The sequence below is a fragment of the Ostrea edulis genome, chromosome 10, assembly GCF_947568905.1.
Source record: "Ostrea edulis chromosome 10, xbOstEdul1.1, whole genome shotgun sequence".
NCBI classification, from domain to species: domain Eukaryota; kingdom Metazoa; phylum Mollusca; class Bivalvia; order Ostreida; family Ostreidae; genus Ostrea; species Ostrea edulis.
The window spans coordinates 38995942-39009460 of NC_079173.1; the positions used below are offsets into that span (position 1 = coordinate 38995942).

Here is a 13519-nt window from a genome sequence, read left to right on the forward strand (position 1 = left end):
ATTCAAAGCATTTGAAGCAATACATCAACATCAAACTTTTAGTAAATAATTTTATATGTATACCCTGCGATCTTACCAGTACATTTCGGAAAATGCCAGGTCACAGTGCTCCAAGTCACATCTGCTATCAGATCACAAAATGGCGACATAGAAATATTTCTGGTCGTCATTTTCAAATTTCTAGTCACCATGTTCAAAATTTCTACTCGCCCTTGTAAAAGATTTTGTAAAAAAGACCTACAAGTTTTTTTTTTTAATTTGAATATGTTTCAAGAAAAAAATCTACACCCATGTATGTGTTTTGTTTGTTTTATTTTTAAACTGAATAGAAATGTTCTGTGAAACATGCTGGATGCTAACAAGTCAAGTATTTACTCTGGCAAAAGTTGTATTGCATTGGGCCATCCTGTATATTTTACAGTACGCTTCTGGGGGGAAAACCCAGCATTCTACACAAGGATTTGCTTTAAAGTTCTCAATAAGTGGGCCTTCACTACTTATGAGAATAAGAGCTTCTACTTTTGTTGGATCTTTTGCTGAACAATCAGTACCAGCATCAATAAGAACACTACATCCGGAGTTTGTAATTGTCTGTGAAAATTAGCAGCAACAGTTGCCCCGCTCGACTTACTGCTAATAATGCAGTCACGGACAAAGATGTGTCTCTTACTGTTACCATGAATAGTCACACTTCCACATTTGAAAGATGTACACCAGTTTGTGGTGAAATCGGACAAATGGTGTCCAGAAATGGTGGAAGTTGCTGGCTGATTGGCCTCACAAATTCTGCAAAACATTTTGCAATCTCTGTATATCAACCACGAAAATTCCTTCAGCCATTAGGACTGGGGTTCTTCCTTTACTTTTGCATTTTTCTTTAGACACAGCTACATCATCTTTAAATGCAGAACTTTCTCTGTGTGATTCTTGAATTTCTTCATTACATGTACTATGCCGAGGCTTCTACTTTTTACTACTGATCAATCCAAAGTGCTTTAACCCTCGTTTTACCGCCATCTTGATTGCTTTCAAACGCTATTTTGACCATGACTGAAAAATAGTTATTCAGACTTCCGATCCTGATTACAAAATTTTACTGGATACCCAATTTTTTTCCACTCGCAAAAATGCGACTTAGATATAATCTCTAGTTGCAAAATCGATTTTCTGGTCACAAATATGACCGTTTTACTCACAACTTGGACCACTGAGGTCATGGTAATCTAATTCGCAGCTGTACACGTAAATGATCGCCTATATTTCTGGGCCGCAGTAGAATAGAAATAAAGTTCTTCATTTCATGTATATTGCAGGATAACCTCCTTGGTCTTGAAATGTTGTTTGAAATATAAAAGTCTTTGTATTTATATTTCAAGAAACATTTCTCAACCTCAGAGGTTAATTATCCTGCAATATATACGAGAAAGTAATCTTTATTTCATAGATATTTCACCCACTTAGATTGAATATATTTGTTTCATATCTATTTCTTGTTATTTGGTACATGTTCAATCACAACAGAACATGAATTATTACTAAACTCGAAGAATTTGTTCTCCTTTTTGACCTAGATATAGAATGTACCGGATTGCCATGAACAGTCCAGTTACAGACCCATAGCATTTGGGATTAGCGAAATTAAGACTGGGGGGGGGGGATAATAAACAATTCATTGCCCATTCTAACAGTGCTGTTTGAATTTCGTTTTCTTTTATCATTTTATCTCACCTGAGCTCTAGTGAGCTTTTATGATAAAAAATTTTCTTTCAGCATTGTAAACTTCATATTCTTATAATAATCTAGTTTGATCATTGGGTCAAATGCTGTTTGACATGTTTCATATGATATCGATTGTTAGACTACAGATTACTCCGTTTACCTGATTAAGATGTATGGGGCTCACGGCAGGTGTGACTGGTCGACAGGGGATGCTTACTCCTCCTAAGCACCTGATCCAGAGTGATCCCACCTCTGGTATATCCAGGGGTCTGTGTTTGCTACCTCTCTATTTTGTATTCCTTGTTGGATTTTAGAGATTGATTACTTTTTGTTATCTTAGCCTTTCATTCTCCAAAACCATTAGGTCATTCAATCAAACTTGTCACAGGGTATCTTTGTGGTCAAGAGGATTCAAGTCTGTACAATTAAAGGGTCATTTTTTGTTTTAAGGGGATATAATAAAGAAAAAGCTAAGAAATTGTTGGGTCATTTAAAGACTCAAAATATTTTTACTCTTTTAATAGTTCAATGTACTCAGGTGAGCATTGTGGCCAATGGGCCTCTTGTCGGAGATGTGCATCTGTGATAGCACACAATGGTAAAACTTTATTGTTCCATTTGTCAGTTGATTAAATAAATCTGTGTTTCAGTAAAAATCTTGCTGTAACAGTATCACTAAGTCCAGGAGACAGATCATGGCCACAGCTTCAGGCACTATCAGACGGCTGGACGAAGTGGTGGTCAATCGTATAGCAGCTGGGGAGGTCATTCAGCGTCCGGCCAATGCTCTCAAGGAAATGATTGAAAACAGGTTGTCATAATAAAGATTTACTTAGAATCTAGGTGATATAAACTGTCCAGATATTGATTAAAAGCAGGTTGTTATTAAAGATTTATTTAGAATCTAGTGTATATCTTATAATTAAACAGTTAAAAACAGGTTGTTATTAAAGATTTATTTAGAATGCAGTTAATATGCTTAAAAACAGGTTGTTGCGATATAAATTTACTTAGAATTTAACTAATTTTCAAACTAGAGAAACAGAATGTTTTTTCTATTTGGCTTCAAAATTTACCATTTGTTGTTTATTCTGTAAAGTGTTGAGTTTATTCATGTCAGTGTAATGTAACTTTCTGTGACAGTGAGGCAGGTTCACTGATGGGCAGACCGATCATTTGGTAGGGTGTGTTCAGAGTTTGGGGGTGGGTGGGTTAGTTCTGACTGTTTGGGTTGTCACATTTAACAGAGTGGTATAATTTGATATTTTAGTCTGGATGCCAAGTCCTCAAACATCCAGGTGACTGTGAAGCAGGGTGGACTAAAGCTACTCCAAATTCAAGACAACGGAACAGGGATCAGGGTAGGTGTTACTATTAATAGATTATAGGACAGGGGACCAGGGTAGGTGTTACTATTAATAGATTATAGGACAGGGGATCAGGGTAGGTGTTACTATTAATAGATATAGAACAGGGATCAGGGTAGGTGTTACTATTAATAGATACGGAACAGGGATCAGGGTAGGTGTTACTATTAATAGATATAGAACAGGGATCAGGGTAGATGTTACTATTATTAGATATAGAACAGGGATCAGGGTAGATGTTACTATTATTAGATATAGAACAGGGATCGGGGTAGGTGTTACTATCAATAGATTATAGGACGGATCAGGGTAGGTGTTTCTATTAATAGATGTAGGACAGGGATCAGGGTAGATGTTACTATTATTAGATATAGGACAGGGATCAGGGTAGGTGTTTCTATTAATAGATGTAGGACAGGGATCAGGATAGGTGTTACTATTAATAGATACAGAACAGGGATCAGGGTAGGTGTTTCTATTAATAGATGTGGGTCAACTGGGATCAGAGTAAGTGTTAGTATTGATAGTTGTGGGACTGGAATGAGGGTAAGTGTTTTAAAATAGACCCAGGACAATGGAAAAAGGATCAGGGTTGTGCTATAAATAGATTTAGGACAATGGAACTAGAATCTTGGTAGAACTTATATAGATCTAGGACAATAGGACAGGGATCAGGGTAGTACTATAAATAGATCTAGGACAATAGGACAGGGATTAGGGTAGTACAGTATAATTTGTCCAAACCGGCCTCTGAGTACTCCGGCGCTCTGTCAATTCCGGCCACAAAATATAGTCCCTAACATTTCTTTAACAAATCCTTTATTGATAATTCCCTGTACTCCGGATACTGCGTATTCTGTATATCGGCCGGCTTACACAGTCCCAACTGCTATCAATTAACTTTAATTATCCTGTGTAAACCGGCCCCTCGATGATACACCACCCTAATTGTTGCGGTCAATGGTATTCGGTGTACACAAGGTCCCAACTGCTCGTAATTAGCTCTAATTATCGCATTTAAACCAGCCACCCCACGATGACCAACCTGTCGGTATTCGGTCGATCACATGCGGTGTACACAAAGGGTGTCTCAAGGGAAGCCACAGGTAAGTAAAAGAGTGCAACTGGCGATGAGTCGCGATCAGTTTAAAATAAAACCTGATTTTTAGGGGTGCACTTTTCAATTATGACAGCACCATGCACGAGGTAATGGCGCCCTCCCCCTAACGACAGAGACGAGAACTGACATTAAAAGACAAAGTTCAATTAATCGATGAATTCGATACATTCTTGGAATAAAACAAAATCGGCAACAATCCCGTTATGTTTTCCAAAAGCAAGGTTTCCCCTCGTGGACTTCTCGGAGCTCTACGGCGAGTCAGACAGTCATGATATGCAGTTAGTTAGCACAACTCGCCATGTCCAGTCGATCACTCGGCATTACATTAGTTTCCGTTTCACAAATTGAGACAGTTGAAAGCGATACATTTACAATGAAAGCTGGGAAAAACAAATTTTAAACGAACACAACACAAACTTGATGAACATACATAATGTAGCACTTGATAACGGCGATGATGTAGACGAAATCGACAATATACCAACAGAAAATTGCGCGAATAATTCCCAGATTTTAAACTATTTAATAAAAATTTAAATTTTTTCAAATGAGCACGACAATAAAACACTGACATTTATATTTTTACATTTTGAATTCTTTTGTAATATATTACAACGTTAGCAATCATTACACACGTATGCATAGATAGTGAATACAAGGGAAGCAACTCTCATTCTTGTCAACATTCTGCACTCCGGACTCTGTGCAAACCGGCCAATTTCTTTGGAACCACACATAGCCGGTTTATACAGATTATACTGTACTATAAATAGATCTAGGACAATAGGGCAGGAATCAGGGTAGTACTATAAATAGATCTAGGACAATAGGACAGGGATCAGGGTAGTACTATAAATAGATCTAGGACAATAGGACAGGGATCAGGGTAGTACTATAAATAGATCTAGGACAATAGGACAGGGATCAGGGTAGTACTATAAATAGATCTAGGACAATAGGACAGGGATCAGGGTACTAATATACTATGTAGACAATCACAACTCATGATAGCTACTAAGGCAAATTGAGTTCCACTCAGCATCTCATTTAGAGGCTGTAAATACAGTACCACCAAGGCATAAAGATATCGACCGCCTAGGCCTCAAGAGAACCACTAAGATTAAGCCACCTAGGCTATATGTATGAAGTAAATTAATTACCTTTCCTAAATACTAAGAATGACTGAAAGACTGTAAAAAAGACCCGCTAGAGAAAAAGTGTACTTTCACTTGGCAATGCATGGATGTCTAAAGAATGACTAATATGTAACATGCACCACTTCTGCTCAGATATCTGAGGATATGATTTATCCAGTCATCAAAGTCAGATAAAGAAAAAACTTCTTGAATTAACTCATAAGTTCATATAACTATTAACTCATAAGTTCATATAACTATTAACTCAGAAGTTCATATAACTATTAACTCAGAAGTTCATATAACTATTAACTCATAAGGTCATATAACTATTAACTCATAAGTTCATATAACTATTAACTCATAAGTTCATAAAACTGATAGTTGTCAGGTAAAATTCAAGGACCATGACAAACCTAGGTAACTACGGATATTGAAAGAATTTCTAACAAGACTGTCAAACTTCTGTAGTTGTTAAAATGCATTGATTCTTATGGGTATACATAAAACTACGAAATAAAAATATGGTTGTATCTTTATTTTTCCATTCACAAAGAAAGAAGATATGGAGATTGTTTGTGAAAGATTTACAACCAGTAAACTCCAGAAGTTTGAGGATCTTAACTCCATTGCCACCTATGGATTTCGTGGAGAAGCCCTGGCGAGCATTAGTCATGTGGCACATGTAACCATAACAACCAAAACTGCGGATTCAAAATGTGCCTTCAAGTAATCTGTTCCTTGTTTTTGTTAAGTCATCTCTGAAAAAATATTATTAAAATAAATGTGGACTTTTTAAACTATCTTCAAATTATTATCGTGAAATGTTTTGGCTGTTTATAGAGGGAACTATGTAGATGGGAAATTGAAGGAAGCAGTGAAACCTTGTGCTGGAAATGTGGGGACTCAAATTACTGTAAGTAAGGACATACATGTAGTAATTTGTCTAGGCAGTTTGTGTGTCTAGTTTAGTAAGAATGATATAGAAATTGTTAAGGCAGTTTGTGTGTCTAGTTTAGTAAGAATGATATAGAAATTGTTAAGGCAGTTTGTGTGTCTAGTTTAGTAAGAATGATATAGTAATTGTCTAGGCAGTTTGTGTGTCTAGTTTAGTAAGAATGATATAGTAATTGTTAAGGCAGTTTGTGTGTCTAGTTTAGTAAGAATGATATAGAAATTGTTAAGGCAGTTTGTGTGTCTAGTTTAGTAAGAATGATATAGTAATTGTTAAGGCAGTTTGTGTGTCTAGTTTAGTAAGAATGATATAGTAATTGTTAAGGCAGTTTGTGTGTCTAGTTTAGTAAGAATGATATAGAAATTGTTAAGGCAGTTTGTGTGTCTAGTTTAGTAAGAATGATATAGTGATTGTTAAGGCAGTTTGTGTGTCTAGTTTAGTAAGAATGATATAGAAATTGTTAAGGCAGTTTGTGTGTCTAGTTTAGTAAGAATGATATAGAAATTGTCTAGGCAGTTTGTGTGTCTAGTTTAGTAAGAATGATATAGTAATTGTTAAGGCAGTTTGTGTGTCTAGTTTAGTAAGAATGATATAGTAATTGTTAAGGCAGTTTGTGTGTCTAGTTTAGTAAGAATGATATAGTAATTGTCTAGGCAGTTTGTGTGTCTAGTTTAGTAAGAATGATATAGTAATTGTTAAGGCAGTTTGTGTGTCTAGTTTAGTAAGAATGATATAGTAATTGTTAAGGCAGTTTGTGTGTCTAGTTTAGTAAGAATGATATAGTAATTGTCTAGGCAGTTTGTGTGTCTAGTTTAGTAAGAATGATATAGTAATTGTTAAGGCAGTTTGTGTGTCTAGTTTAGTAAGAATGATATAGTAATTGTTAAGGCAGTTTGTGTGTCTAGTTTAGTAAGAATGATATAGTAATTGTTAAGGCAGTTTGTGTGTCTAGTTTAGTAAGAATGATATAGTAATTGTTAAGGCAGTTTGTGTGTCTAGTTTAGTAAGAATGATATAGTAATTGTTAAGGCAGTTTGTGTGTCTAGTTTAGTAAGAATGATATAGTAATTGTTAAGGCAGTTTGTGTGTCTAGTTTAGTAAGAATGATATAGTAATTGTTAAGGCAGTTTGTGTGTCTAGTTTAGTAAGAATGATATAGAAATTGTTAAGGCAGTTTGTGTGTCTAGTTTAGTAAGAATGATATAGTAATTGTCTAGGCAGTTTGTGTGTCTAGTTTAGTAAGAATGATATAGAAATTGTTAAGGCAGTTTGTGTGTCTAGTTTAGTAAGAATGATATAGTAATTGTCTAGGCAGTTTGTGTGTCTAGTTTAGTAAGAATGATATAGAAATTGTTAAGGCAGTTTGTGTGTCTAGTTTAGTAAGAATGATATAGAAATTGTTAAGGCAGTTTGTGTGTCTAGTTTATGTTGTTGTAAATGTGAGTCTATTTAGTAAGTATTAATTGATATAGTAATTTCCTAAGAAACTGGAACTTTGGGAGAGGAAAGGGGGGGGGGGCAAGGCCTCTACAACTTGCATGTTTAAAAAGATGACCCTGGTGATGGATTGATGTGTTTGTTTGTTAAATAGGTAGAAGATTTGTTTTACAACATATCCACCAGGAGGAAGGCTTTAAAGAGTCCATCCGAGGAGCATGCCAAGGTCGCGGAGGTCGTCAGCAGGTAAACGGTGCAGACTCATGGGAAATCACTTGTGTTTGATGGGATGACAGTTTTATGGTTTTGAGTGAAGACATTGTTTTGCATGGTCTTGAAGTTATTTCTGAGAAGCGATGAATTTTGTCGTGTATGAATTTACTTATAAATACATTTTGTATATGTTTGAATTCATTAGTATATTCATACAACGCTGACAAATTCAGATGCTCACAAAAATGAACAAATTTTACTGCCTGTATACTGTGTCTTTTTTTGAGTTTGTTTCAGATTAAAATATCAACAGGGTATTATTTAAGTTCGGAATAATTATTTAACTCGGGGGGGGGGGGGGGGGGGGGGACAATTAAATTTTAATTTTAGCTTTAGTGCGGGTTAGTTAGTAATTAATTACATTAATTGTCAAATTTTCTTGCAGAGTGATGCACTAACTCAGGGTAGCAAGTCTTGGTTTAATGGAATTTTTTTTTTACTGTTTTATACTTAATAAGCTTTGAATGTAATCTTATTAATGAAATGTTTTCTTACTAGCTGTTTTACACTTAATAAGCTTTGAATGTAATCTTATTAATGAAATGTTTTCTTACTAGCTGTTTTACACTTAATAAGCTTTGAATGTAATCTTATTAATGAAATGTTTTCTTACTAGCTGTTATACACTTAATAAGCTTTGAATGTAATCTTATTAATGAAATGTTTTCTTACTAGCTGTTTTACACTTAATAAGCTTTGAATGTAATCTTATTAATGGAATGTTTTCAGTGTTTATTTGATTTTTTGTTTTATTGTAAAATAAGTTGTGTTTCATTCTCTGTTAGCCTACTGTAATGTTGGGGTATGGGGGTTAGTGAATTTCTCTGTGTTTTCATTCAGTGAACTCATACGCAGAAGGTTTGGTGCCATTCCAGGAATGAACTAACCCTCCTGTGCATGCTCGATAATTTCGCTTTGTTCATATTTCCACGATTCAAACTGCATTTCTCGGTTGTTGTAGCAGAAAACAAGATTTCACATCATATTTAAGGAATTTCCACAATTGATGATACATCCAGCGCCGTAAGATACACACCAGTGATCTGCTATGGCTGGGTAAATAAATACCCTGAGTTAGTGCATCACTCTGCAAGAAAATTTGACAATTAATGTTCTTCGTTACTAACCCGCACTAAGGCTGAAATAAAAATTTAATATTTTTCGGAGCTAAATAATCATTCCGAACTTATATAATACCCTGTTATTTGTTTTCTTCTATAAAATGTATTGTATTTTAAAATATTGAATAGTGGCATAAGTACATATTGCAATATTTATATTACAAATCGCATTTTCCTCTATGAACCAACCAATTTCAGCGCGTGACACAATCCGTTCACATTGACTATGAACGGATTATGAACTAGCTTAAAGCATGCGACTGAGAGAATGATTTGAAAAAAATAGAACATCTATTACAAAGATCTCGCAAGTCACACCTTTGGATTAAGATTGTAAACTTGCGTGGATTATCATCCCAATCTTGCGGTCTCCTACCTCCAAAGTGCACCTTGCAATGTTGATAAAAGGCAGGGTGAGACGAAATGTGACGTCCTGTATTGACTTCATTGACTATGAACGGATTATGAACAAGCTTAATTCTACATTAGACATCAAACTTTGTACACTGATTCTACCGAAAGAGCAGAGCCCATTGATTTAAACTTGTATATATCGACGCACATCAAACTTGGTATGCTGTTCTTCCTCAGATGCACCAGTAGATGTTCCCTATTAATTTTAAGGTCACAAGGTAAAGGGTCAAACTAAACATAGCAAGATTTTGTCTACTTAAAATTCCAAGAACCTTTGCTTGACATACACCAAACTTATTACACTGGTACATACATTCTAGATAGTGGATGACTGCCTTCAATGTTGCCACAATGGAGGGGGGATAAGTGTTTCTAAAGCATAATTATGTAATGGTATGGGAGAATGATGTAAGTGACTTCAGTGAGCAAATTGTCATTAACATATGTTAAAATGGAGATGTAAACATTTATCACGCCTCAGACAAAATTGTTGAAATCTAATTGGTCAGATCTTGGTCACATGACGCCGTGAAAAAAACCGTATCATGCGAGTAAAATCCGTATTGGGCGAGTAATTTTATTTATCGTCGGGTTCGACTTGCAGCCGTGTCAAAATGGCGAAGCGATTTGGGCAGACGACTGCTACACAAATAGACGAGAAAAGGCTAAAAGTGAATTCAGAGAATACACTTCGGTGTAATGCAAAAGCGGTTAAGATCCTTAGGGACTATCTGAAGGAACAGGGCCAAAATGAAGAATTTGAGGCCTATGATACAGTCGGCTTGTCGGAAGTTCTGGGTCATTTTTACTGTGACGCACGGAAACCGGATGGGGAGAAGTATAAAACATCGTCTTTCGAGAACATCAGACATTCTCTAAACAGATATTTACGATCTCCACCCTTTAACAAGCCGTTTGACATCATTAAGGACCCGGAGTTTGCAGATGCCAACCAAAACTTCAAAGCTGTGATGGCGGAACTGAAACGAGAGGGTCTTGGCACTGTTACCCACCATGCTCTCATTTCGGAGCCAGATCGGGAAAAGCTGTACACATCCATTCATCTTAGTCCAACGACACCGTGTGGTCTCCTGAATAAAGTTCAGTTTGATATTCGGCTGTATTTCTTCAGGTAGGTGTAGACTTTTACTATTTAAAAACCCGGTAGATTTACACATGTACATAGACACAGATTTCCAACAGCTGTTCAATACAGACATCACATGTGTATTTCTGATTTTCAGACAAGAAACGACTAAAAAAAAGAGTTTTAAGATGAAGTTTTATGTCATTTTGCAGAAGAGGCTGTGAAAATATGCATACCATGACAAAGCAGACATTTGTTGTAAAGCGGGATCCAAAGTCGGGCCAGAAGTTTGTGACTAAATGCATGGACGAGATGATGAAAAATCATAGAGAGAACGACAAAGAAAACATAACTCCTATTATGCCCGAGATAACAGGTAATTTTGATACCCTCATATATTCATTAAAAGTGTAATATCGCTAAATAATACAATAATATTCTTTTACATATTAAAATATTTAAAAATGATCAAGAAATGGAAGTTTCATACATGAGATTAGATATTGTTTTGTGAATAGAATAAGATTAATCAAGTGTCAGATTTGTTTCTCCGTATTAAATTAAAATTCTGTTTCTTCAGACTCTGCGTATTGTCCAGTATCAAACTACGAACTCTACATCAGTAAATTGAATCCTGATCTTGATCGGCTCTGGCAGTGCCCTCTGTCAACTTTTTCAGAAAATGATGATGTTTGGTACGCAAAGATACCTGTGGGACAGAAAGTACTCGGAGCATTCATGTCAGAAATGAGCAAATCTTGCAAATTAAGTCAAGTTTACACGAGTCCAATCACTCGATACGAGCTACTGGGGCTACGGTTCTGTCAAAGGGGATGTTTGGCCCTGCTCAAATTATGGCAGTAACAGGCCACAAATCTGTGCAATCCCTTAGTGTATATCAACGTGTTGATGATGAGGAAAAAATTCAAATGGGTAAAACCTTGAGTGAATCATTAGTGCCAACACTAAAAAATCAGCTGGCTCTACCTCCATGTGATGTAAGTCGCCCAGCCATACAGTCGTGTTCATCCCTGAAACAGTTACCAGTAGCTACCACAAGTGCAGCGGGTCATTTAGTTGGTGTCGATATCGGTGCTCTCCTTGACGATTTTGGAAGCACAGACATGTCCAACACAACCACCATGCAAACAAGCCAAACAAATCCAACCATTTTCAACAACTGTACCTTTACAATAAATTTTAAGATTTAAACTTGGTTACCATAGTAACAATGTGATCAGTGTTCCTACACAGGCCATTCTCTTGTTTACCATGTTATTGTTACTTTTTTTACACTTGTTGACATTGTTGAATTTCCTTATCAAAAATATTAAAAAATAATTCAGAACAGTTGTTTTCAATTATTCTTAAACAAAAGGAAAGACATTTGACTAAGTTGTATGATATAGACCCCCACATATACAGTTAGAGGTCTTCGACGTGATAAATTCGTTACACAGTTAGTTAGTGACCTGATACGGAAAAATACATGGTGTGAAAAGAAAACCCGTATCGGGCTCGGCTTCGCCTCGCCCGATACGGGTTTTCTTTTCACACCATGTATTTTTCCGTATCAGGTCACTAACTAACTGTGTAACTAATAATACTTTGAAATGATAAAATGAATATTTTCCTGGTAGAAATTTTTTCGACTTGGCATTTTTTCTGGGTCAGTTCAAAAGAGAAAACCATTAAAACTTTTGAGTTAAGCCTTATTATAGTTACTACACCTTTTATTCAGCATGGCTAGCTGTGTGAATTAGTTGACACAAAGTTCAGTTCTGGGGTGATCTCCCTTTGATTGCTTATAATAAGTTGATATAGAAGTTTTGAAAACCATGTAGACATTATACAAATATCTAATTCTTATGATATAACCTACTTTTTGGGGTGGGGGTGTGAACCTGACAGACCCTTATATATTTTGTCAATTAATGACTTTTATCTGTGTGTCTGTACATTCCCATCTGTAGGAATAGGCAATGATAATCTGCTGATTGGAATTTGAGGGGTGTGTGTGTGTGGAGAAATGTTGCATATTACTTTAACTCAGAGCAATGGATTTCTAGTTTACACTTGTAGGAAAGGGATATTATGAAGAAAAGCAGTGTTACTAATTATAATCACTTGCTGAACGATTTACCACCCAAACCCCATTTTACTTTGAGTGCTTTGATATTTTATTTGCAATATTTTTTGTAGGTATGCAGTTCATAATTGCAGTGTTGGATTTACCCTGAAAAAGGTATGTATTGGATGCACCTGTAACAATTCATAAGACTATAAGTTACATGTAACAATTCATAAATCTGTAAGTTACATGTAACAATTCATAAATCTGTAAGTTACACATGTATTAATTCATAAGACTGTAAGTTACACATGTAACAGTTCATAAGTCTGTAAGTTACATGTAACAATTCATAAGACTGTAAGTTACACATGTAACAATTCATAAGTCTGTAAGTTACATGTAACAATTCATAAATCTGTAAGTTACACATGTAACAATTCATAAATCTGTAAGTTACATGTAACAATTCATAAATCTGTAAGTTACATGTAACAATTCATAAGACTGTAAGTTACACATGTAACAATTCATAAATCTGTAAGTTACATGTAACAATTCATAAGTCTGTAAGTTACACATGTAACAATTCATAAGTCTGTAAGTTACATGTAACAATTCATAAATCTGTAAGTTACATGTAACAATTCATAAATCTGTAAGTTACACATGTAACAATTCATAAATCTGTAAGTTACATGTAACAATTCATAAGTCTGTAAGTTACATGTAACAATTCATAAGACTGTAAGTTACACATGTAACAATTCATAAATCTGTAAGTTACACATGTAACAATTCATAAGTCTGTAAGTTACA

The 13519-nt window shown here is 35.4% G+C and overlaps 1 protein-coding gene across 2 annotated transcripts in view; it reads left to right on the forward strand.

Moving 5' to 3' along the window:
* The first annotated feature begins 2402 nt into the window (after positions 1-2402).
* The window catches only part of LOC125666033 (DNA mismatch repair protein Mlh1-like), a 121812-nt gene continuing 110695 nt past the window's right edge, over positions 2403-13519 (forward strand). For both annotated transcript variants that reach the window (XR_007366475.2, XM_048899130.2), the window contains exons 1-6: positions 2403-2530; positions 2990-3080; positions 5899-6071; positions 6186-6258; positions 7889-7980; positions 12832-12874. Coding sequence is in view for 1 of the 2 variants with exons in the window: in XM_048899130.2 (XP_048755087.2) it covers positions 2415-2530; positions 2990-3080; positions 5899-6071; positions 6186-6258; positions 7889-7980; positions 12832-12874 (588 nt within the window). In the remaining variant the exon portion in view is untranslated. The remainder of the gene's footprint in view (positions 2531-2989; positions 3081-5898; positions 6072-6185; positions 6259-7888; positions 7981-12831; positions 12875-13519) is intronic.